Consider the following 27052-nt stretch of genomic DNA (forward strand, 5'->3'; position numbering starts at 1 on the left):
AATTCACATTTATGACTTTTTTTGTTGTTGAGTTAGTTAAAGAGAATCAAAATTATTATTTATCAAGAATTTATATTTTTTAATTTTTATTAATAATTTAAATAATTTTTTTTATATAGGTCTATATTTTTTGTATTTATAAACAACTAATAAACAGGCGTGAATCAAATATTTTAAATTTTACAATCAATAAAATAATAAAAAATTCAATGTGTCAAATTATAAGATAACAATATTTAGAATTTTTCTCCCCAACACTTTTTGCGCATCACGTGGGAACACATACTAGTTTATTAATAAAAGTAATGATATCTAAATTAATGAATTTTAGTAAAATATATAAACGACAACAACATACCCAATGTAATCAACACTTATACACTTTTGACAAAGTGATTTTTCTCATAAGAATATGTAATAAACACTCTTGATAACCTAATATAGTACCAACATGAGTGAGAATAAAATTTAGAAAAAGTATGTCTTTAGATCTTCTTGTTATAGGCCTGGAGTATCAATCACACGCATCACATGAATATTCCTTCACTTGCACAAGAATATTGAAGAATTATTTAATAATGGCTTATGTAGATTGCATAATATCAGTTGATCAAATCCAATATAGACAGACCTCACACCTACACTTTGTGTCGACATGACATGAACGGTGCACCAAAAAGTGAAAAGTCCTAAAAAACCAAGTTGTAATTAGGCGAGAAAAAATCAGTCTTTTTGTTTTACATACATCATGCATCCACGGGTTTCTCCACTCATCATACTGAAATATTTTGTTAATTGTTAAAAAATTAATATATCATTTATAACTTGATGAAATGAATTGGTGCATAAAGGAAGAACAAGTTACCTGCTTGTTTTGTGTGATCTGTAAATGTCAAAATTGAGTCCCTAAAGCTGTAAAGGCAACAAAAACATACTTTCAGTCTCAATATTGAAATCTTAAGTAGTTGTTTCTTGATAAAACTGCTTTTGCTAAGAAAGTTGAATATAAATTAGATGCAAAAGAAAGGTTTTTTTTTTTGGAGAAGGGTAAGATAAGATGCAAAGCAAAATAAAGGAACCACAAAAATGGTTTTAAGAATTATGAGAAGCTAATGTTTCTATCTTCAAATCAAATATTTAACAACTTTATTTTACCTTTGGAATGCTGAGCGTAATCGCTCCAAGTCACGTTTAATCACTTTCCTCCAGTATCTCTTCGATCTATTCCTACCCCGTTTGAAATTATCCAAGGCCAACTTCTCACACCTACGAACTGGGCCATCCGTGACCAAACCATCTCAACCTCACTTCCCGCATTTTATCCTCCATCGACACCACGTCCACCTTCTCCCGAGTAATCTCATTCCTAACCCTGTCAGCCCTAGTAAATCCACACATCCAATGCAACATCCTCATTTCCGCCATGCACCTTTAGCTTCTGGATATGAGAATTCTTAACCGGCCAACACTCCACTCCATATAACATAGCCGACCAGACTGCAAGTCTATAAAATTTACCTTTCAACTTAAGGAGCACCTTCTTATCGCATAAAATTCCTGAAGCGAGCTTCCATTTCAATTACTTGTTATTCATATTAATATAACAGTTATGATTTTTTCCCTGACGAGTTTTGACGGGAGCATAGCATCTATTTTTGTCTTTATTGTGCTTTCCCTGCCTACTCTCACCTCATAAATGGTATGCCAAATTTACAATAAATAAATAATTTTTTTTATATTTTGTGTCTTTGATAATCTTATTTTAGTGTAAAATAAAGTTATCATGTTGATATATATAAAAAAAAGTGAAGCTTCATCAGTAATCGAAAATATTTGAAAAAATCAATAATAAGCACGGTAGTTTATTTATTTCAACGAAATATTCCTAAGACCATTTCGGTAAACATAAAATGCCTTTTATATTTCTTTTTATTTATATTTAAATTTTCTCTAGCTATTTAATTTTCCATATTTTATTAGTCTACTAATAGATAACTAACATTTTGATCTTATTTTTTAAATCTATGTAAAAGACAAAGGGACAAATAATAAATTAAAAAAAATAATTACAAATAGCAAAACTAACATGCTAAAGGAAAAAAAAATTGCAAACCAACATAATTTCCCAAATGATTAGAAACTTTACAAAATTAGGAACTTCCTAACTACCATGAAATTAGGAACTTTAGAAATTCGGTTGTCAAAAAAATAATTTAAAAATAAATGGCCAAAAAAAAAAAAAAAAGAATTTCAAACATAAATATGAAAAACCGTGAATACTTGGTGGAGAGAAATGAGTAGTTTTTTTGGTTTTTTTTTTATCCTTTCTTAAAAAGTAGATATTTGTTATTCTATTTTAAATTTTAAATCATTTAACTTGGTATGTTCCAATATAACCACAAAATTACAGTATAACAATACAAATTGAATAACCAGAAATTGCCAATTGACAAAATAAACACAATTTTTTTTTTAAATTACCAATTGACAAAACAAACACAGAAATTTAATTTTTTTTTAAAGAAAAATCTATGAGAAACTTGCTTACTTGAGAATCACTTTTATAAAATAACTTTTCAGTATAATTTTTTTTAAAATCTAAGTTATGCTTGGCTAATTAATTTAAATTATATACTATTTTACTTGGTGATTAATAAAAATCAGTTAGGTGCTACAGGGCGGGCGACGCCTGACTAATCGCCCCAGGCCAAATTTTCAGTTTTCTCCAAGAATTTAAGGGTATTTTGGTATTTCTCCAACCTCTTATCCTCAATAACACGGGATTTAATCCCTAGAAAGCCAAAATAGAGTCTCATTCATCAAATTTGCTCAAGAACACTCCTAAAGGTTTCCAAATAAAAACACAAATTACTTAAGATTCAACCGTGAATTTTAAAAGATAATTAGAGATTCAGAATCCCCAGTCCGCAAGCTTCAACGATCATCCATTATTTTCTGAAATAGAGGTATGCGGGGTTTATCCTAAAAACTACATGGGCTTGAAATTGTTAAAGCATGTATTTTATGGGGTTTTTGAAAGCTATATTATTGATTATGCATTTTGAAAGTTAAAATGCTACTATTGTTTTGGCCTTGTGGTCTCTTTTTCCTTAAATTGATTTACATGTATATGTATATGTATGGAATTAAGATTTTGAGCTTTGTTGAGAGCATGAATTATGGGCTAAGGATACACATCTTACTTTGTATAAATAAAAATCTGAGTCAAACACTTCCTCCACAGACTACCATACAATCCACACATGCTACTAGCTACCACATTAGTCTATCACCATAAGGGGGTTAAATCATTCTCGAACATCGGTTATTCAACTAAAATATTCATGTACACAAAAGTCACCCTAACTCTGGCTTCTAACTTTGTGACTTCACATCCCCAACTTCTTGGTCCAATATCACTACCAATAGGTCATGACAACAACACTTTAACGCATACTACTATTCGGGTGGAAATACAATTCCAACATTCTACTACACATCATCCCCCTTAAGAAAGACATTTGTAACATAAATTTGAAGGGGACTAAATGCAATTAATACCTCAAGTTGAAAAGCATGATTCCATCAGGATCAATGTTTACATCGGAATCAATACACATTGTAGCACTAACGAACTCTTCTCAAGTCCTTGCACAAATTTTAACTCTTATATAGTTCAATCCGAAAAGACCATATCATTTAGATTCTAAAATTCTGTACTTGAGTCACCTCAATAATGAGACATATCTGAGGACATTAGAGTAAAGAAAGAATTTGGGATGACTTTTTACTTTCGTATAGGCGACACCATAGCACAAATTCGAGTATGAAAGAGGAACATTCTGACTCTATTGCACGAACTAGAACATGAAGAAAGAGAGACATTCCTAAACGCCCAGTATCCTCCTGCTTATAAGTGTGGCACGCTACACACCTATAAACAAGACTCTACCCGACGCGATTTCGCAGACACCCCTGGGACCATGAACCGTGCTTTGATACCAAGTTTGTCACGACCTGAATCGGGGCCTTGACCGTGATGAGCATTCCGAACCATGAAGGCCCAGAACACCCCTATCTATCTGGTAATCATGCACATAATTCATATGATAAAATATAATGCGGAAAACACACAATACTACGAAAACATGGTCATGAGTCTAATAAAATCAATAATGGGAATTAAAGTCCCACAACATCTATCGACATCTAAAAACCGTCTGCGAAATCTCTAATACATGATCACTAATAATTTGAAAACTGAAATCCAAAGTATATCTGGATAATAATAATGTCTGACTAAGTCTGTGAAATCTCTACTATGAACTAAATAAAACTGTCTGAAAACTAGGACAAGGCCCCCAGCAGACCAAAACATGACTAAAGATAAATATCTGAAAGTAAACAGGCCTTCTGGAATATAGAAGGCTCACCTCTGCACAATCTGCTCTGCGATATGAAATACCTATTGTTTATCTAGACCCCTAGACTGTGTCTCAAAACCTGGAAGGAAGAGGGGTCAGCATAAATGTATTGGCACGCGAAGCAATCCAAAATAAAGTATTTGAACATATATATAATAGATGAGAGCAATTTTCATCAACACATCATGAATAAAATAGTTTCTGAAAACACATGGGCATCATTCGAAAATCATAAGACATTCTTGTCAAAATAATTTCTGATCTTTGTAGTACTTCTGAGTTAGGTGGCACTCCCCTACAAGTCTGATATTCCATGAGCTATATGAAATCCACCATTGACTCGGCGCGGAAGCCCCCAACCCAAGTGTGCCGCAAGGGTTGGAGTGTCTGAGTCTGATATGTCACACGACACTTAAGCCAGCGTATAATAATATACCCGGATCGACAAATCACGATTTTGAGCAATGAGTTGTCTGAACTCATGCCTTCTTCGGGGACCACCTAACATCTCTTTATGCTCAATTTTTAACCTTTTCTGAACATGTATCATTCTGAAATTTCTAAATCATGAAAGTTTGATAAAATCTGATTTCTGAACTAGTCTGTGTCTGTTATGGCATTTGTTTGAGTTGGTATCGTCATACCAAGACTTGCAAGTCCTATTTCTGAGCCATAATGCATTTAGCATGATCTTTCATAAAAATATAGTTTTAGACCACCCAAACATGTAGTTTGCATAAAAGATTTCATGTTCCGAAACTCAAGTCAAATCCACGTAAAACATTCATCAAACATATGGTGGTCATGTGCATATTGGGCATTCTTTCATTACATGCACATTCAACATTCACAATCCTCTCTTTCGTGTTCAAAATCATATTCCAAACATAGCAAAAGTCAAAGCATTTCATATCATGACTTTTCAAGATGTATTTCAAAACAATCTATATCACGTGTAACATGAGAAAATTTACATCAAGAGTGGGGTTTCATGTAAATCATGCTCTCAATTAATATTTCAAGACAAACACATATATACATATACATATAATTTTCAAATCACTTTGGGGGAAAACCAAAAGGCCAAAACAATATCATTAAAACTTCTAAAACATGAGTATGTACACGAATTCAAAAACTCCATTCTTAAAACATGATTTCTATGCCCATGAGATTTTAGGACAACCCCGCGTACCTCTATTTAAGAAATTAAGGGATGATTCTTGAAGCGTACGATGTGGGAATTCCAAATCTCCAATTATCTTCCAAAACCCACGGTTGAATCTTGAGTTATTTGGGATTTTTGTTTGAAACCCTAAGGGGTGTTCTTGAGAGAAAAATTGAGAAAAAGATTATATTTCGATGAATTGGGGGCTAAATCTGGTGTTATAGACGAAATTTGGATAAGGTGAAATGACTAAAATGCCCCTAAGAAAACAAACAAAGTCGAAACTATCCCTCAGTTGACAAGCTGACAGGTTGAAGTAAAACGGGTATAACTCCTTACTTAGATGTTGGATTTTGATGAAACCAGTTACATTGGAAAGAAGACTCAAAGATATTTGATTTGATAGGTAGAAGCTCTCCCAGTTCATTATATTCAGAGAGGTATGATCGTTTGAAGTTGACCCTAAAATGCTGAAAACTGGGCAATAGGCTACGTTTTGCTACTGTTTTGAAATCCAAACGCAGCCTTATGCGTTCCGAAAATTTCAAAACTTATCTGAGATGTACTATGAGCTTGCCCGATCGTAACGCAACTTGAAAATCTAAAAACGAATGTCGGGAAGGTTGAAAAGTTGTATCCCGAAGATTGCCAGCTAAAATGACTCTAAGTCCTCATTACACTTCGAAAAATTTTCAAGTTTTTAAGTCTAAGAGCACTCTACTAAAAGCTAATCCATGCACGACTTTTACGGGGTGTTACATATAACCTATGTGAGCCTTGGACTCAGAACTTATACCTGGATCCCATATACAAAGGTTCGTTGCAGTCTTATGAACAACGACAATGAAGGAATTCACCCCAAGATTAAATGGAAACTGATACAAAATATTGTGACCACTGAATTCCTCAGTAGATTTTCCAAGCTCCGCATCAGATATCACTTTATCCACAAGAATTTCACTTGTTGGAATGTCATCTCCATTCCCCTTAAGAACTTTATCTAGAGATAGATATTCAGTACCTTCCAAGGTCTCAATTTCAATTTGTCGTTCATTAGAGCCACGATTAAGAGAAATTGTGTTAATGTACCTCTCTGGTAGTTCTCTTTGGGGACATTCATCAAACAATTGGACTGCGAGACTATCCGTACTTGTAGATGCTTCACGAGGCATTTCAATTAAAGTTTGTGATCGCATTTCAGCAAATACTGTGGGGCAGCCACTGGTGAAACTTTCGTCAAACACCTTGTGCACATCGATTTTGCTTTGCGGTTCAGATTTCTCATCATAGCATTGCGGTAAAGGTGTCGTGGTAGTATTGATTCCATATGGATGGACATACTGAGGGCAAGGCGAAAGTAACCCTGACTTACCAAAGCCCGACGAGATAGCCTCCAAACAACTTTGGTTCTCAGTCACGGAAGCTACATGCCTAAGATTTGCGAATCTCACTCCTGCAGACTCCAATCCTTTCTGTTTAAATTGAATTCTCACCTTATTAGCGAAATATGGCCAATCAATTAATTGATTATTCCTTAATAACCACTGGTACCACTCCAATGCTTCACCATCAAGATAGACCGAAGCCACTGTGAGCTTTTGATCTTCCTTAATTTTATAGAAATTGAAATAGTGCTCTGCTTGGACTATCCAGGCCTCGAATTCTCACCACGAAACTTCCCTAATTTGGCGTCCATAACCTTTTTTGGGGGTTCAAAAGAGGTCGTGGCATTTTTACCCAAAACGTCCAGCAACATCAACCTAAATTCAGCAAGATCTTTAGAGATAGAATCCTTCATTTGTTTGATTGAATCACGAACTGAAGATCAACAAAAGCCTTGAGTAATTTTTGGTCCTCCATTTGAGAGGCCTCTGGATGAAAGCACCAATGTAACGATTCCGAATTCTCAACTCAACAATTAATACACAGAGTGAACGGAGCTAATAAACTTTGATTAATATGGAAAGGAGAAATTACAATACGAAGAAGAGGAACAATAGTAGAAGGTGATAAGAGGACTAAAGAGAATTGGGGATGAGAAGCAAAGCTTTTGCCTAAGCAAGTCACAATTTTCATAAGACTATTCTTCCTAAAATGTGCTATTTATTAACCCGTATCCCACACATAGCCACTTAATGTGGTATTCGGCCGCTTTACCATAACTGGTTTCGGTCCATTCATAACATGTACTTAGTTGTTCTATTACTTTAGCATCATGTCTACTTAGCTGTTGTATTACTTTAGGTGCTTTAGGAGTGTACTTAGTTGTTCTCCTACTTTAGCATCATGTGTACTTAGCTGTTGTATTACTTTAGGTGCTTGTACAGCTGTATTAGAGCCTGTATATTAACCACCAACTGATGAATAAACACAATACCTTCTGATATCAATCTTCTGCTTCTCTGTTCAGCAGTAGCAGTAGTTTCTTTATGGTATCAGAGATCTAAAGCTCACACGAGTACGATCCTAATTTTTTTTTTCTCTCCAACCCTACTGCCTCACGCAAAAACATGGCCACCAAAGCCATTGTTGTTTATGCAGATAACACTGCCAGCAACACTACTATCGTGTAGTTTAATCCTGCATCTCAACTGCCTATCAAACTTGCAGGCAGCCACAACTTCACTACCTGGAAGGCACAGGTGTCGATGCTCATGCACGGACACAACCTTTTCGGTCACCTTGATGGCACAATCGCTGCTCCTCCGACCACAGTTACAGAAAACAATGAATGCACGCCTAATCCAGCTTATACTAATTGGTTCTGCCAAGATCAGCTAGTTCAGAATACCATCTTGGCATCGGTGGAACCTACACTTGCATCTACTGTTGCAACAACCGAAACGGTAAACAAAGCATGGGAATCACTGCACATTCTCTTCGTAAACAAATCACATACTAGAATTATCAGTCTCCAAGATCAATTAGCCCGTATCACCAAAGATTCTCGGTCTGTCACTGACTATCTACGTGACATACGTTCCATTGCCGATGAACTTGCAATCGGTGGAGCGCCAATCACAGATGTGCAACTTACCGTGCGAATCCTCCAAGGCCTTGGTCCTGAATATAACGCTATTTCTGCAACCATCCGGTCACGTGGAACAATGATCACCTATGAAGAAATCTATGAGAAACTTCTTGATCATGAGATCTTTCTTAAGCAGGAAGAAGCCAAACGGACACCAACAATCACTGCAGCAATTGCTCAACGAAACAACCAAGCTCCTTCAAGAAACAACAACAATCAAAAGCAAGGAAGTAATACCTCACAAGGTAACCGACCTTGGCGTTCCCAGACAGCTCGAGACTCCTCAAATACACAACAATGGCGCTCTCGTCAAAACCAGCAGTGTCAAAATACTGACCGTTTTCTTCGCTGTTAACTCTGTGATTGCCCCGGTCACTCTGCCAAAGTGTGCAGATCCCGGTCTCACAACCACTTTCAGGCTCGTGCTAATTATGCTGCTCAGATTTCAAAGCAACAAGATCCATGGATTGTTGACTCCGGGGCTAACCATCGCATCACTACTGATGCTCGCAGTTTAGCCACTTCTCAGGACAACCACGGACCCGATGAGATCTCAATGGAAAATGGTAATACCATTCCAATTTCTCACACTGGTAACACTCGCTTATGTGCATCAAATAAAAGCTTTAAATTAAATGATACCCTATGTGCCCCAGCCATTAACAGAAAACTTCTCTCTGTCTCTAGATTTTGTCATGATAACAAAACATCCATTGAATTTTTTCCGTTTAATTTTGTTGTGAAGGATCTGACTACGGGGGCGCCTCTGGTGTGCGGGCAGAATAGACATGGGCTGTACGAGTGGCCGCAAGCGACAACACGCATTTTCCAACTTCAATCAAATTTGGTAGTTAGTCGTCTTCCTATTGACCTGTGGCATCGACGATTGGGGCACCCAAATCGTCAAAGTTTACATAAGCTATTAAGGAAGTTTTCAATTCCATTTTGTGATTCAAAAACTCATTTAGTTTGTAATTCTTGCCATTCAAATAAAATGCACAGGTTACCTTTTTCAAGAAATACTCTGCAAAGTCAACAATCATTTCAGATTACTTACAGCAATTTATGGGGACCTTCCCCGGTGTTGTCAATTGACCAAAAGTGTTACTATGCACTGTTTGTTGATAATTTTTCAAAATATATGTGGTTATATACTCTGAAAAATAAATGTGAAGTTAAAGATGTTTTTACAAGTTTGCATCCATTACTCTAACGTCGCTTTAAAACAAAAATTCTCTCATTTTACACGGATGGTGGTGGTGAATTTGAAGGATTATCTCCCTATTTAAAAACACATGGTATTGAACATCTTGTTTCACCTCCTTATACACCTCAACATGTAGCTTTAGTTGAACGACGCCATAGACACGTTGTTGAAACAGCCAAAACCTTAATCCATCAAGCCTCCCTTCCCTCAAACTTTTGGAGTTTGCTTGTCATCAAGCAGTTTATCTTATCAATAGGTTACGCTCAGCTACCCTAAAAGATAAGCTACCCTAAAAGATAACTGTCCTTATGAAATACTTTTTCAAGACACCCCGAAATTTGATTCCATAAGAACTTTTGGGTGTTTATGTTACCCTTGGCTGCGACCATACACCAAAAATAAGCTTGAGCCTCGTTCAACTCCATGTGTATATCTGGGTTTTTCCAACAAATATTATTGCCATCAGTGCTTTGATCCAATCTCTTCAAAAATATATTTATCCAGAGATGTTTTTTTTTTTTTTGAGAATAATTTTCCTTTTCAAAATATCTTCTCACATTTATCAAAATTTCAAATTAAATCATGGGAAACAGTTGAATAGAAAAACAACCAACTCACTAGTGAAGCTCAAAAGCTAAACATGGAACTCCGTCCTGTTATTGCATGTGCACCTTGCCCACAAAGTTCACCCATGCCAATCGCCACAACCAGAGAGCAATCTCAACGTTCATTCAACTCTCCTCAGAATTCTTCATCTAATAAAGCTGTGATTTCCTCTTCAAATTCTAGGCAGCCGCTCAACCTTTCTGTACCTTCTTCCATGAAACAAACCACCTGTTCCCAAACAAACAATCCACCCCTTTTAACTTATAAAAGACGGAATCCACCTTCAGCTCCCAAGTCATTGTCTTCATCCAGTAAAACCATACATTTGAAACCTTCCGTACCTTCCTCAATTACAGCACCTTCTACTCCAAATTTGTCGGCTATCATCACCCCTCCAGACACACAACCAAGGCAAATCACTTCAGCCGCACCTTCCACCACAATGCCAAGTCACCCGATGGTTACCCGTTCCAAAAATAACATCCTTAAGCCCAAACATCAACCTAACTTTCTTGCTCACTTTCCAAGTGCAAAAAAGCACTCTTCCTACAAGAAAGCTCAGTGTGAACCCCACTGGAAAGCTGCTATGCAAGCTGAATTTGATGCTCTAGTGAGAAACCAAACGTGGACTTTGGTTCCCAACGATCCTTCGAAAAATGTAGTAGACTGTAAGTGGCTATTTCGCATTAAGCATCATCCTGATGGTTCTATTGACAGATATAAAGCTCGATTAGTGGCCAAAGGCTTCACTCAATGGCCTGGACTTGACTACCATTCCACCTTCAGTCCGGTAGTCAAGCCTACGACTATTCGCCTAGTTCTCACCATCGTTGTTCAAAATAATTGGCGTTTGCATCAACTTGATGTAAAAAATGCATTCTTGCAAGGTCATTTAGAGGACCAAGTTTATATGAGACAACGTCCAGGCTTTGAGCATCTGACTTTGTCCAATCATGTCTGCAAACTTCACAGAGCTATTTACGGTCTCAAACAGGCGTGCAACGAGCTCAAGAACTTTCTGGTAACACAAGGTTTTTTCAAATCACAATCTGACTCGTCCTTGTTCATCTTACATCATTCAAGATTCACTGTTTATATCCTTGTATATGTGGATGACATTATTGTGACTGGAACTCAAGAGCACAGTATTCTAAAAATTATCAATGCCCTTGCTCAACGTTTCTCTATCAAGGACCTTGGCCGCTTAAACTACTTTTTGGGTATTGAGGTTATGTCGTATCAAGGTAGCCTTCTATTGTCTCAACAAAAGTATGTAGAAGACCTTCTCCAGGTGGCCAATAAGCAAGACAGCAAAGGCGTTTCCACTCCTATGTCGGTTTCTACTGTTCTTAGTGTAAATCAAGCTGATCCTATTGTTGATGACTCTATCTTCCGAAAAATTGTTGGCAAGCTACAATATTTGTCCTTCACCAGAACTGACATCGCTTTTACAGTAAATAAACTCTCCCAGTTTATGCATTGTCCTCAAGCTAATCATTGGAAAGCTGTTAAGCGATTGCTACGATATCTTAAACAGACCTCCTCCTTCGGGCTTCAAATAACTCGTAAGACTGATAATCGACTTATGGTGTGCTCTGACTCTGATTGGGCTGGTGACCCTGTAGTCAGAACTTCCACAACTGGCTATGTTATATACCTTGAAAGTACGCCAGTCTCGTGGTCCTCCAAGAAGCAGCGATCCATCTCTCGGTCGTCCACCGAAGCTGAATACCGAGCTGTAGCTGCTGCTCTTGCAGAAACAAACTGGATCACCAACCAACTTCGTGAGCTTCGTTTTTCCCTTTCTTGTATTCCACGCATACTCTGTGATAATATTGGAACTACATATATCTGAGAGAATCCTGTCTTTCATAGTAAGATGAATTATATTGCCATCGATTTCCATTTGTACGTGAGCAGGTGCAACACAAAGAAGTTGAAGTCAAGCACTTACATGCTGCTGATCAGGTTGCTGATGTCCTAACCAAGCCACTTCCACATGCTTCTTTCAGTCGTATGTTTGACTAGTTGGGTATTGTTGACGTCAACACCAACTTGCGGGGGCGTAAAAGAGATATATGAGAATAATTTGTAATTATATCATTAGTTGTCTACTTGTACAGCTTTTATTACTTTAGTATCACTTTAGGAGTGTACTTAGTTGTTCTATTACTTTAGCATCATGTCTACTTAGCTGTTGTATTACTTTAGGTGCTTTAGGAGTGTACTTAGTTCTTCTCTTACTTTAGCATCATGTGTACTTAGCTGTTTTATTACTTTAGGTGCTTGTACAGCTGTATTAGAGCCTATATATTAACCACCAACTGATGAATAAACACAGTACCTTCTGATATCAATCTTCTGCTTCTCTGTTCAGCAGTAGCTGCAGTTTCTTTATTCTTTTCAGCAGCAGCAGCAGTTTCTTTAATGTCAAGGTGCCGCAAGTTGATTAGCTTTTCCATCTGCTGCGGTAGCTGCTCAAGATATTTACAAGATGACAGGAGAAGCGTCTCTAAATTATACAGTACACAAATGGAATCTGGCAACTTTTTAATTTCTGTCCGAGAAAGGTCCAAAAATCTGAGGAGCTTTAATTTGATAAACAAATCATCCGGCAACTCCTCAATCTCATAACATGACAATAATAATGCCCTTAAAGATGTTAGCCTTGGAAGTATGTTACGCAGCACCCTCTTGCTTAGATCAGAGTAGCGAAGGCGCTGGATATTGACTGGAAGCAATGTCCTCAACTGCTCTTAGAGAGTGGTTTCAATTTCTCAAAGTCACCACCTAGTCCCATTGAATAGGACAAGTGCCGACTTTGTTCCAACATATGAGATCCTTGGCACTCTTCCAACCTGACACAAAGTTTTGAAGATGCAATTTGGGCCAAATCATTGAAAAGATCATGCATTAAGAATTTCCCTCCATCTCTTTCAGAAGACTCTCCTTAAAGTATTGGTGACCAGAATGCAACTGTTGTACAAGACCATTAGCAATCCACAGGTGAATAACTTGCTCTTTGCAAAATTGATAATCTTTGGGATATATTGCGCAAAGAGAAAAACATTGCTTCAAATGTGCAGGAAGATCATTGTGTTAGCCCATATGTTATTGGGCCTTTAGTTTATGGACCTTTAGGTTATTGGCTATGTATATATAGCCTACTTTTGTTTAGTTAGTTTCAGGCTTTTCAGATTATATTGTAAACCTTAGCCTTTCTTCCTTTCAATAAAGTTCTATTAACATGGTATCAAAGCTAGTTATATCCATGTCCTTTGATTTGTTGGTTGAAGATTTTGTAGCAGGCACCTACTGCGCGGATTCGTTTGCTGTTGAGGATGGGTTTTTGGTTGGATTGATTTGTTGCTGTCTTCGTTTGCTGTCTGGTATTGTTCGTCTTTCGTTCTTTTGCTTGATGCCATTGTTGTTCGTTCGGAATTGTTCAACCTAGGGTTTTGCATCTTTTTGTTTTTTGAATTGTTTGTGTGTTGCTGTGTTTACAATGACTGGAAAGGATGATTCTCTCCAGTCCATTAGTACTCAATAAGATGGTAAGAACTATGCCTATTGGAGTTATGTCATGAAGAATTTTCTTCGTGGGAAGAATATGTGGGGTTATATCACTGGAGTAAAACCAAGACCTATCGATGATAAAACTGAAAATTTTGATTTGTTGGTGGACTTATGGGAAACTAATAACTCCAAGATTATCACTTGGATTAACAATTCTGTAACTCAGTCAATTGGTATGCAATTGGCTAAGTATGACACAGCAAAGGAGGTCTGGGATCATTTGGAAAGACTGTACACTCAGTCTAATTTTGCTAAGCAGTACCAGTTGGAGTATGATATCCGTGCTCTTCAACAGCATGATCTCAGTATTCAAGATTTTTATGCTGCCATGTCGGATTTGTGGGATCAATTGGCACTTACTGAATCTGCAGAGTTAAAAGGTTTTGGGCCGTACATTGCTAGACGGGAAGAGCAACGCTTGGTTCAGTTTTTGATGGCACTCCGTTCTGACTTTGAGGGCCTACGTGGAACAATCCTTCATCGATCTCCCCTCCCTACTGTTGATTCTGTGGTTCATGAACTGATTGCAGAGGAGACTCGTATCAAGTCTCAAGTGGATAAAGGGTCTAAAGTAACTACTACTCCTGTCGTGTTTGCTGCTTCAACTGATCAGTCTAGGCCACCCCGTACTCAGACTCGACAATCTCCTAAAGTTGCATTTGATGAGTGTGCATTCTGCAAACAAAAAAATCATTGGAAGGCTCAGTGTCCGTTGTTACTTAACAAGGTCAAACAGCCTCAATCTGGGCAGCAACAGAAATATGGGCAGCAAAAGTCTCCGTCACGCTCCTCTGGTGCTCCTCCGTGGTCATCTCGTCCTCCACAGTTCGCTGCTGCTGAACCATCTGTAGATGTTGAGTCTGTTAGCACTATGCCACCTTCTGCGTTGGATCCCCAGGTTTTCGAATAGTTCAGACAGTTCTTCGTTTCTAATCCTACGGCCATGTCAGCATCTATGTCTCATTCGGGTTCAGTTTCTTCTAGTACCTCAGGTATTCCTTCCTCCTTGTGGATATTGGATTCTGGTGCGTCTCATCACATGTCCCCTCATTTGTCATCGTTTGGTTCTTTGTCACCCATTTTACCAATCTCTGTTATGTCCGCGAGTGCTGTACCTATGTCAGTCGAGGGTGTTGGTTCTGTTACTACCCCTCACATTGTCCTCTCTGATGTTTATTACATTCCCAAACTTGCTTTAAATCTTGTTTCGGTCAGTCAGTTGTGTAAGGCTGGTAATTGGGTGTTTTTTTCTGACTCTGTTTGTGTTATACAGGACCAACACACTCAGAGGGTGATTGGGACCGGCCGTAGGTTGGGGGAACTCTATGTCTTGGAGAATCTCAAAGTGTCTGTAGTTGCTGCCTCTAGCATAGATTTATCTTCTTTTCGTTTGAGTCCTTTGTCTTCTCAGTTTTATCTTTGGCATTCCAGATTAGGACATGTGTCAGTTTCACGTTTACGTTTTTTGGTCTCTAGTGGTGCTTTGGGTCATGTGAACACTAGTGATATTTCAGATTGTAGTGGTTGTAAACTGGCAAAATTTTCTGCCTTACCGTTTAATAAAAGTGTGTCTTATTCTGTTGCTCCTTTTGACATTATTCATTCTGATGTATGGGGACCAGCGCCAGTATCCACTAAGGGTGGATCGACCTATTATGTTTCGTTTATAGATGACTATACTCGTTATACCTGGGTGTATCTTATGAAACGCAGATCTGATTTCTTTGGCATTTACAACAACTTTAGAGCCCTTGTTAAAACACAACATTCAGCTGTGATAAAGTGTTTCAGGTGTGACTTAGGGAGTGAATATACCTCTAATGACTTCACTTAGTTACTTGCCTCTGATGGTACCATACACCAGTCATCTTGTACCGACACTCCTGAGCAGAACGGTCTGGCAGAAAGAAAACATCGTCATATTGTTGAGACAGCACGCTCTTTACTTTTGTCTGCAGAGGTTCCTAGTATTTTTTGGGGAGAAGCAGTTCTAACTGCTGTATATGTGATTAATCGTATTCCTACTGCATTGACTTCAGGGATGTCTCCGTTTGAGAAACTATATGGTCACCCGCCGAATTATTCTGCATTACGAGTTTTTGGATGTACTTGCTTTGTTCTTCGTCCTCATGTTGAACGAAATAAGTTAGGGTCAAAATCAGCTATATGTGTGTTTTTGGGGTATGGTATTGGACAAAAAGGCTATCGTTGCTATGATCCTGTAAGTCAGAAATTATATGTTTCACGACATGTCACTTTTTTGGAACATATTCCTTTTTATTCCATTCCACCTAAAACCCATGATGTGACAAAGTCAGATATTCGGCTTATTGATCCCTTTGGGATTGACATAGAGGTTCCAGTTCCGGATTCATCCATGCCATCTGGTGTGCCACCTGATAGTGCTTCAGCCTCGCCTGTGCCTGAGTCTGCTCCTTCGACTGTTGAGACTGGAGACCCACCACCTCTGAGGAGGTCTACTCGACCTTGTAAGTCCACCAAACTGCCAGATTTTTACTATTCTACATATTCAGCCTCATTTGCTTCCTTTATTGCAAACATACATCATTTTTCTGAACCTGAGTCGTATAGAGAGGCTGTGTCTGATCCTCTTTGGCAGAATGCTATGGCCGAGGAACTTGCTGCTCTTCATCATACACATACATGGGATTTGGTTACTCTCCCACCTGGTAAGCATGCGATTGGTTGTCGATGGGTGTATAAGATAAAAACAAAATCTGATGGGTCTGTTGAGCGATACAAGGCAAGACTTGTGGCAAAAGGGTATTCACAACAATATGGTATGGATTATGAGGAGACTTTTTCCCCCGTAGCAAAGATGACGACTGTTCGCACTATGATTGCTGTTGCATCCGTTCGACAGTGGAAGATATTTCAGATGGATGTCAAGAATGCTTTTCTGAATGGTGATCTCCACGCGGAAGTTTATATGACTCCTCCCCCAGGTATTGACCACCAGCCAGGTGAAGTTTGTCGGCTTCGAAAAGCTTTATATGGTCTCAAACAAGCCCCTCGTGCTTGGTTTGAGAAATTCTCCACTGTTATTACTTCCCTTGGATTTGTCCCGAGTAACCATGATTCAGCATTGTTTGTTAGATGTACAAGTGCAGGGCGAATTCTATTGTCCTTATATGTAGATGATATGATTATTACTGGTGATGATCATAGTGGTATTGAGTTATTGAAGTATGATTTGGCTCATCGATTTGCAATGAAGGACTTGGGCTTGCTGCGTTATTTTCTGGGTATTGAGGTGGCTCAGTCTAAGAAAGGGTATCTTCTTTCTCAGACTAAGTATATATCTGACTTGTTTACACGGGCGCGTCTTTCTGACAACAGGACTGTAGATACTCCCCTTGAAACCAATGCACGTTACTCTCCTAGTGATGGTGTTCCATTATCAGATCCGAGTCTTTATCGGACTATTGTGGGTAGTTTGGTTTATCTTATGGTTACTCGTCCAGATATAGCACATGCAGTTCATGTTGTTAGCCAGTTTGTTACTGCTCCTACTTCTGTGCACTGGGGAGCTGTACTTCGTATTCTAAGGTATCTTCGTGGCACTCAGTTTCAGAATCTCTTGTTTCCCTCGACGTCATCTCTTGAGTTGCGAGCCTATAGTGATGCTGATTGGGATGGAGATCGCAATGATCGTAAATCCACCACTGGTTTTTGTGTGTTTCTTGGAGACTCTTTAATCTCGTGGAAGAGCAAGAAACAAGATGTTGTCTCTAGATCTTCCACAGAGGCTGAGTATCGTGCTATGGCTGTGACTACATGTGAGATTATTTGGTTACGTTGGCTTCTTGCAGATATGGGGGTTCACATTTCTATGCCTACTCCCCTGCATTGTGATAACAAAAGTGCGGTACAAATTGCAAAGAATTCTGTCTTCCATGAGCGTACGAAGCACATTGAGATTGATTGTCACTTCACCCGTCATCATTTACAGCTCGGGACCATATCGCTTCCTTTTGTTCCATCGTCTTTGCAGATTGCTGACCTTTTTACGAAGGCTCAGTCGGCATCTCGATTTCGTTTTTTGTGTGACAAACTCTCAATGCTTATTGCTGTTGCATTGTGAGTTTGAGGGGGGATGTTAGCCCATATGTTATTGGGCCTTTAGTTTATGGACCTTTAGGTTATTGGCTATGTATATATAGCCTACTTTTGTTTAGTTAGTTTCAGGCTTTTCAGATTATATTGTAAACCTTAGCCTTTCTTCCTTTCAATAAAGTTCTATTAACACATTGTAGCTCAACATCAATGTTGGTAAAACATCATTCAAAGTCTGCTCCCATATTTCACTTCTTAAAACGTCTGTCCGCTCATCCACCTCTGATTTGTAGCATAAACTACCAGCAAGTGCCTTTAAAGCTAAAGGCAATCCTTTGCACTTGTCTGCAATTTGTTTTCCAACCTCTTCAAGTTCTGGATATTCCTTCGGAGGATCCCTATTTTCTAGAGAATGTCGTTTGAATAAAGCCCAAGAATCTGTACTAGACAGAATCGCCACGTTTATTGCCCCACTACCCATCATCTGGGAAACACTCTCCTTACGTGTAGTTACAATGATCTTACTTCCCGTAGCTCCTTGTACAAAGAGATTTCTCAAGTCATCCCACTCTCTATAGTTGTTGTTCCACATATCATCCAGAACAATGAGATATATATAACTTTATAGTTGAATATATGTATAACTTTATGTATATATGTGTGTGTATGTATATGTTCACATATATAGTTATATTTACATAAGTATAGCTGTATGATGTTGATATATGTATACATCTTTACACCGAATACAATCGTACAAATACAAAACTTTAATATTATGAGATAACTAAACTACAAAAAAATCTAATTGATAAATATAAAAAAATACCTTATGTTGAATCTCAACATCGTCACTCTCCGCTTTGGATTGATAAAGCTTGGAACATTTTCCTCTTTCATCATTGCTAGAATTTGCCATTTCTTTTCCTTTTCATTATTTTTTGATCTACTTGTACTGACCATTGATATTTTTGAAGCGTTGATTGAATCGTCTTTTGATTGACAATCTAACATGCTATTTCGAATTTTAAAAAAGTCATTGTCACTTTTCCTTCGAGTCTCTGCTCTCAACTTATCTTCTTCCAATTCAGCAATAAAACTTACTTTGTCACTGTCTAATTGAGAAACTCTCAAATCAGACGATGGAGTACCACAATTAGTCTTATCTACATGCTCAATACCTCTTGTTACTCTCCTAAAAGGGGTTTCTCCATTCATTTGAAAAACTACAAATTAGTTACTTGCACACCTAATTAACACTATATATATATATATATGAAAAATTGAATAAAAATAGTGGGTAATGTAGATAATAACTTTAAAAAATAAAGAAGAACAAACATATATATCCGTAAAGATATAAAATTTACCGCAAAAATCTTCAAATCAAATCTATGCGAGTTAATAAGGATTAAAAAAGTTTCAACGTAATCTTCAATGGACAAAAATTAGCTAATCTGTAGGTGAAGAACACAATATTTGAGAAATTTTGGGAGAAAAAATAGGAAGAAATATATTCTATGATATTTCAATTGAAAGAAGTTTGAGATTAACATAATCTTTTTAGCATAAAAACCTATTGCCGCCTAAAAAGTCCAATTAGAGCAAAGATGTAATCTATTGCCGCATGTTACTCCAATCAGATAAGAGTGAGAATAAAATATTAATTATAAGAGAGAAAATTATTTTGCCTTTGTTAAATACATTAGAAGTTATATTTGTATAAATGCGCTCACATAAAACTGAATTTTAACAAACAATTACCTATGAATTGTAATTATTTAAAACATTACCCATACCATGCAATTATAAAAAAAATTATCTATAAACTGTAGTTTTTTCTTATCAAAATCACTCTTGCCCAAACCCATCAAACCTTGGGCGAATTGGGCGGGTCATTTGGGCTTGGGCTAATTTTGCCACCCCTAGTTACCACCAACACCAGCACCCTTACCTTTGCCACCACCACCACCGTTATCACCACCTCCTTTATCTTTCTTCTCTCCGTCTTCCTTCTTAGGCGGGACAATCTCGATTTCCTTCTTCAAATGCTTCTTCAATGTTTCAGCCAACACCTTCATGTCCATCGACCCGGTAACAGTTACCAAATCCTTTTGTTCGTCTACTTTCATCTCCTTGTACCCAGCACAATCACACCATCAAACATCAATTTTCCATCATGCCATACAAGATAACATACTTCCCTCCGTTGCTCGGACTCTTCAATAATGTCAACGGGTGCATGTCGGATTCGTCAAAACTAGTGTATTTTTGGAGAATCCGACACGGGTGCGACATCAGAAGTGAAGAGTCAACGCAACTTAGTTTCCCTCTGTTTCAACTTATTTGTTCAATAAAAATGCCTCATTTCAACTTTTTTCTATTTCTTAAACTCCGTGCAAGTCAGAACTCAACAAACAAATTGAAACAAAAGAAAACATAAGAGTCGGGAATTTAGATGACTCGAATCTTTACCTTTGAATTTGGTGACGATTTCATCAATTTTCTGAATACATCCTTGACAACGGCAATGAAACTTCAACACTGCGGTGGTGATCAGAGTCTGTTAAACAAATCACAAAACATTACGATATCAAGTAGACATTCATAAAAAAGCATCTAATAAAAATTATGAAAGACGGATATTCCATGTTCATTCTCCGACAATCACTGATTCACAAACTTCATGCAGAGAAAATAGTTTTCATCTCCCATTCTCATCTGTAATGATCGAGCAGAAAATAAGCAAACAGAAAAAAACAAGAAACATACAGATTTAGGTGAAAATCCTTGCAAAAAAAACCACGGGCAGAGAAGGAGGATTTTCACTACAATGAAGAGGAGTACAATGTAGGAAGCGTAGCCTCAATGATGTAATTTTGTTATGTCCAAACCGAACCAGTAAATGCACTTATATAATACGTGCGTACAAATAGGTCCAAATTACTCACAGGATGTGCAAATTGTTAGGATCGATTAGCAGTTCACACACACTAAATCTGTGGAGAGGATAAAGAAAACTAGAGACAGAGTTCTTTAAGGGAGAGAAAGAGAATTAATTTCGTGGTAACATCCGTAAGCAACCTCCACGGTGGACGGGCTATTTATATTAATGACTCAGAGTATATACAATTACACAGAGAAAAGAGAATAAAAGGTACAGCCTAAAACATTAATATATAACAGTACGTCACATATTAATCAGGCTCCACAACCTAACAATTCTCCCACTTGGAGACTGATTCTGTCATCCAAGAGTTACATTCTCAAAAAAAATAAAAAATATTCCTCCGTCATCAATATTTTCGCCACACCGCAACATCTGTAGATACAACTACAGAAAACCAACTAAGGTTTTGCACAACCTTAGTTTACCAACATCAACATATTTAGTCAACATGTTTGCTGGATTCTTTGCACCCTCTATATTTTCCAAACACATATCACCTTCTTCCATTTCTCTGCGAGTGAAATGGTACCGTCGTCTAATGTGCTTCATCTTCGAATGATAGACTGGGTTCTTCACCAACTGTATGGCTCTCTGGCTATCTATGTAAAGAATCTTCTTAAGCTAAAGAATCTTCTTAAGCTACTTCTCAGTTCTTCTAGATAAATCCATATCATCTCCTTTCCAGCTTCAACTATTGCCACATACTCAGCCTCAGTAGATGAAAGAGCAACACACTTCTGAAGCCTGGACATCCAACTCACTGTTGTACCACCTACGGTGTCAATGTATCCAGAAGTGCTCATTCTTGAGTCCACATCCCCACTAAGATCAGCATCAACAAAACCTTGTTGAATCACTTCACCATTACCAAAACAAAGTGAAGTACTGGATGTACCTTTCAAATATCTTAGAAGCCACTTCACAGCTTCCCAATGCTCTTTCCCAGGGTTTGCCATATACCTGCTAACAACTCCTACTGCATGTGCTATGTCAGGTCTAGTGCAGAACATAACATATATCAGACTCCCAACTGCAGAAGCATATAGAACTAGTGCCATGTGTTCCCGCTCCTGAGTTGTCTTCGGTGACTGCTCCTTTGACAATTCTATGTGATTTGCCAATGGAGTAGTCATGGGTTTAGCATCATTAACTCTGAATTTGGCCAGTACCTTCTCAACGTACTACTCTTGGAATAGATTCAAAGTGCCAGCAGATCTATCCCGAGAAATCCTCATCCCAAGAATCTGCTTCGCTGCACCTAAATCTTTCATCTCAAACTTGGAAGACAGACTTGCCTTCAGAGAGTTTATCTCCTTCATACTGGATCCTGCAATCAACATATCATCCATATACAAGAGTAAAAATACATATGAGTCAGTGTATTTCTTGAAGTAGCAGCACTGATCCTTCTCACTCCTATGGAAGCCACTCTTGCTCATAAAGGAGTCAAACTTTTTGTGCCACTGTCTAGGTGCTTGCTTCAGCCCATACAAGCTCCTTTTGAGCTTGCACACCATGTGTTCCTTTCCTGGAACTACAAACCCCTCTGGCTGCTGCATATAGATTTCCTTGTCCAAATCTCCATATAAAAACGCAGTCTTTACATCCATTTGCTCAAGATGCAAATTCTCCGATGCAACAATGCTCAATAAAATTTGGATAGTAGTTAATTTCACAACATGAGAAAATATTTCAGCATAATCAATACCTTTCCTTTGTGAATATCCTTTTACTACTAACCGAGCCTTGAACCTTCTTTTGTCATCTAGTTCTGCCTTGATTCTAAACCCACTTGTTCAACAAGGCTTTCTTCCCTGCAGGTAACTCAGTCAACATCCACATGTTATTCTTTTCAAGTGAGCTCATCTCATTATCCATGGCTTGCTCCCACTTGATTGAATCCTCCACCTGCAGGGCCTCAGCAAAAGACTCTGGTTCCCCTTCATCAGTCAGCAATAGATAATATAATGATGGTGAATACCTATCTGGTGCGCTAATGGTCCTGGATGATCTCCTCTCGGCCTGCTCAGGTGTTACTTGTTCCACCTCTGGTTCCTTAACGATAGTCTCTGGAGTATGTTGAGTATCTGTTGCAACATCTTTGGGTGTACTCTTCGGCAACTCAAGCTCAACTCCCACTTGCTTTGTAGTTTCTTGAACCTTTTGCTCTCTATCCTTGTACAAGACATTTTCATCAAATTTCACATCACAATGTCTTAGGATTTTCTTGTTCCTATCATCCCAAAACCTGTACCCGAACATGTCAGAACCATAACCTATAAAGTAGCACTTTATAGATTTAGCATCAAGCTTATCTCTCTTCTCTGGATCAATATGAACATAAGCAGTGCAACCAAAGGTTCTCAACTGAGAATACTTGAGCTCTTTTCCTATCCATTCTTCTTCAGGAGTCTTGAACCCCAGAGGAACTGATGGTCCCCTGTTGATTAAGTATGTAGCTGTGCTCACAGCATGTACCCAAAACATCTTAGGCAGCCCACAGTGTAACATCTTAGGTAGCCCACAGTGTATTCTCATGCTCCTTGCACGCTTATTCAATGTTCTATTCATCCTTTCAGCAACTCCATTCTTCCTTGCCTTCCCAGGAATTGTCCTCATCAATTTGATTCCCTCAGCTGCACATAATTGTTTGAATTCTGGCTTGTCATATTCTCCTCCATTATCAGACCTCAGGCATTTGATTTTCAAGCCAGTCTGATTTTCAACTTCAGCTTTCCACCTCTTGAAAGTAGCAAACACATCTGACTTATGTCTCAAGAAGTAAACCCATACCTTCCTGCTGAAATCATCAATGGAGGTAACATAGAATTTGGATCCACCAAGTGATGAAACGGGAGATGGTCCCCAAACGTCTGTATGGACCATTTCTAGCCGTACTTACTTCGGATCTCTCACAGTCTTCGTGAAGCTTACTCGCTTCTATTTACCCATAACACAACCCTCACAAAGACCCATATCAGCAGATTTTAGCCCCTTTAAAGCTCCTTTTGCAGCCAACATCTTTATTCCTTTGGCACTCATGTGTCCAAGTCTGTTGTGCCACAGACATAAACTGGAAGCACTTTCAGCAACAACAACCACGTTTATACACCCTGCAGTGGTGTACAAAGTTCCAGATTTTGTGCCAAATGCTACAACCATATCACCCTTCACAATCTTCCACGAACCTTTCCCAAACTTTGCAGCATAGCTTGTGCTATCCAACTGACCAATAGAGATCAGATTCTTCTTGAAACCAGGAATATATCTGACATCCTCCAATGTCCACTGGTTTCCTGCTAGAGTTTTTATGCATACATCCCCCTTTTCTTCAATCGTCAATGGCTTGTTGTCAGCAAGATACACCTTTCCAAAATTTCCAGACTTGAAGTTTTGGAAAAATTCCTTGCTAAGAGATGAATGAAAAGATGCACCAGAATCCAATATGCAGGATTCAATCGGGCTGTCCACACTAAGGATTAGAGCATCCCCAATGTCTTCTGCTGAATTAACAGAATCATTATCATCTCCAGATTTTCGAATCTTCTTCTTCTTGGATTTCTTGCACTTTGTCTGAAAGTGTCCTTTCTCTCTACAATTCCAACATGTCACGTTGGATTTTTGTGGAGATTTTCCACGATTCTTCAATTTTGATCTGTCATGTGTATTCTGACCCCTCAATTGGTCTCTCCCCCTTTGGTCAACACTGAGAGCACTACCAGATGATTCCCCAATTTCTCGTTTATGAATGCTTTCATTAAGAACAACATCTCAGATTTCATCAAACTTCAGTTTTCCAGATCCACGGGAACTGCTAATTGTAGCAACAACAGTATCCCAAGACTCGTGCAGAGATGACATCAAAATCAGTGCTTTATTTTCATCTTCAAAATTAATATCCACAGAACACAGTTGATTAATAATCATATTGAACTCGTTTATATGATCAACAACAGATCCATTCTAAGGCATCTGTAAATTGAACAATCTACGCATCAAATATACTTTGTTCATCGTAGATGGCTTTTTGTACATATTTGATAGTGCCTTCAACAGATTGGACGTGGTTTTCTCCTTGACGATGTTGAATGCCACGTTTCTCGACAAAGTCAACCGGATCAGCCTTAGAGCCTGTCGATCCTTGAGCTTCCAATCCTCCTCCTTTATGGACTCCGGCTTCACCCCAGTCAACGGTTCGTGAAGATCTTTCTGGTACAGATAGTCTTCGATCTGCATCTTTCAGAAACTGAAATCGGATCCATCAAACTTCTCGATTCCAAACTTTGATCCTTCCATCTTCAGTGATCGTGATAAATCACCCAAGCATTAATGCCAGTTGTTAGGATCGATTAGCAGTTCACACACACTAAATCTGTGGAGAGAATAAAGAAAACTAGAGAGAGAGTTCTTTAGGAGAGAGAGAGAGAATTAATTTCATGGTAACACCCGTAAGCAACCTCTACGGCGGATGGGCTATTTATATTAATGACTCAGAGTATATACAATTACACAGAGAAAAGAGAATAAAAGGTACAGCCTAAAACATTTATATATAATAGTACATCACATATTAATCAGGCTCCACAACCTAACACAAATATCATATTTCACTCCGTAAAACTATTTTCGCTCCAAATTACTCACAGGATCCACAAATATCATATTTCACTTTGAAAACAAAAACTACTTAATTAAAGTAGTCGTAATTTTCATCTAAGTTGCTTGGAATCTCCAAAAATGTTGTTACTGATCGTTCAAAAATCCACTATTTTTGGATCCTCCGACACACACCCATAGACATTTTTAAAGAGTGCAAGCAACTTAGATTTTCATGGCCAAACGCTTACTAAATTTATCAGTAAATTTTAATTAAAGTACCTCTTTCTCTTTGTTTTTTTTATCTTCTCCTCCTGTGTTCTCCCTTGAATCCTTGTTCTGCTTCTGCATCTTCTTCTTCTCCTCTCTGGCGCCATTATCACTGCCATTGTCGCCACCTCCTTTTCCCTTACCGTCCTTTTTTGGTATCGGAGAGACAACTTCAACATTCTTCTGTGTTTTCCGTTCAACTTCCTCTCGTAACATCACCGGATCAACTTTTCCAATCACAGTTAGTTTCTTCGACTCTACATCACACATAACTTTCTCCACACCTATATGAACATACAATCACTACTAAGAAATTGAAAAGGAGAAAAAAACGTAAAAAACAACAATTTTTCTACAAATTCCGAAAAATATATTTGACCAAAAAACTCCGCAATTTTGAAATTTTCAGGAATTCACCATAAAGATGTTTTCATTATTTTTTTTCGCTCCAAATTGCTCACAAATATTCAAAAAATAGACTCTGATTAAGTTTTCATGGCCAAACGACTCCAATTTTTTGTTCAATTGAAGCAAAAATGCAGAAATTGAAACACAACATTACCAAAAAGAACAACAACAAAAAAAAATATATCAATTTTCATTCAATTTATAGTGTATATAGTATACCTCCAACACTTGAAATGGCTTTGACAACTTTTGTAGCACATCCTTCACAATTACATGATTTCAAAACAAGACTTAAGTTTCCTCCATCCTTCTTATTCTCTTCTCCTCCTTCTTTCTTCTTCTTTTCTCCTCCTTCATTCTTCTTAGTACTCTTCTTCTACAAATAAGAAAAATAATAATCAAGAAATGGTCAGTAACCAAATACACTAGTAAAAAAATTGAGCACTGTCCAATAATGAGACACACAAATTGAAAAATGGTTCATTAAACAAAAAGCCTTAGTAAGCAAATCGAGCAATGGCCCCTAAACAAGATGAAATGCGAAAATTGAAAAAGGATTCAGTAACAAGAAATACACCACAAAACCACAATAACAATAACAACAACAAGTGGTGTTGTGTTTCAAAGTTGACACGCACAAATAGAGAAATGGTTCAGTAAACAAAAATAGCGATAAACAATTGAAGCAATGGCCCCTGTGCAGTGTAAGAATTGACACACAACAACAAGTACTAGTGTT

The 27052-nt window shown here is 37.9% G+C and overlaps 3 protein-coding genes and 1 long non-coding RNA gene across 5 annotated transcripts in view; 1 reads left to right on the forward strand and 3 right to left on the reverse strand.

The window, feature by feature from the left end:
* The window catches only part of LOC107847469 (disease resistance protein RGA2), a 4170-nt gene extending 4020 nt beyond the window's left edge, over positions 1-150 (forward strand). The window contains exon 2 of the mRNA XM_047400296.1: positions 120-150. Within this exon, the coding sequence (XP_047256252.1) occupies positions 120-150 (31 nt within the window). The remainder of the gene's footprint in view (positions 1-119) is intronic.
* A 10-nt stretch (positions 151-160) lies between these two features.
* LOC124888751 lies at positions 161-5791 on the reverse strand. 2 transcript variants are annotated; one of them, XR_007047594.1, is made up of 4 exons: positions 5620-5791; positions 4434-4503; positions 866-912; positions 161-778 (listed from the first exon to the last, which is right to left on the reverse strand). It is a non-coding gene; the product is annotated as an uncharacterized LOC124888751 (long non-coding RNA). The 2 variants fall into 2 exon arrangements; XR_007047593.1 differs by lacking the exons at positions 4434-4503; positions 5620-5791 and adding an exon at positions 1156-3165.
* Positions 5792-18156: 12365 nt separating this feature from the next.
* On the reverse strand, positions 18157-19622 carry LOC124888750 (putative disease resistance protein RGA3). Its single transcript, XM_047400030.1, has one exon. It carries the CDS (start codon positions 18679-18681, stop codon positions 18262-18264), a length of 420 nt encoding a protein of 139 aa, XP_047255986.1. The 5' UTR covers positions 18682-19622; the 3' UTR covers positions 18157-18261.
* A 191-nt stretch (positions 19623-19813) lies between these two features.
* Positions 19814-26714, reverse strand: LOC107871030 (heavy metal-associated isoprenylated plant protein 3). The gene is made up of 4 exons (XM_047400029.1): positions 26533-26714; positions 25918-26189; positions 20565-20652; positions 19814-20232 (listed from the first exon to the last, which is right to left on the reverse strand). The coding sequence occupies exons 2-4, from the start codon at positions 26173-26175 to the stop codon at positions 20015-20017; spliced, it is 564 nt and encodes a 187-aa protein (XP_047255985.1). The 5' UTR covers positions 26176-26189; positions 26533-26714; the 3' UTR covers positions 19814-20014.
* Between the last annotated feature and the right edge of the window lie 338 nt (positions 26715-27052).

The sequence above is a fragment of the Capsicum annuum genome, chromosome 11 (genome assembly GCF_002878395.1).
Source record: "Capsicum annuum cultivar UCD-10X-F1 chromosome 11, UCD10Xv1.1, whole genome shotgun sequence".
Lineage (NCBI taxonomy): Eukaryota > Viridiplantae > Streptophyta > Magnoliopsida > Solanales > Solanaceae > Capsicum > Capsicum annuum.

Coding starts and splice junctions, on each gene's coding strand:
- LOC107871030 (XM_047400029.1), bottom strand. CDS start 26,175: ATGTGTGATGTAGAGTCGAAGAAACTAACTGTGATTGGAAAAGTTGAT. Junction 20,653..25,917: donor AAAAAAACAAAGAGAAAGAG/GTACTTTAATTA, acceptor TTTGTTTAACAG/ACTCTGATCACCACCGCAGT. Junction 20,233..20,564: donor AATCGTCACCAAATTCAAAG/GTAAAGATTCGA, acceptor GTGATTGTGCTG/GGTACAAGGAGATGAAAGTA.
- LOC124888750 (XM_047400030.1), bottom strand. CDS start 18,681: ATGTGGAACAACAACTATAGAGAGTGGGATGACTTGAGAAATCTCTTT.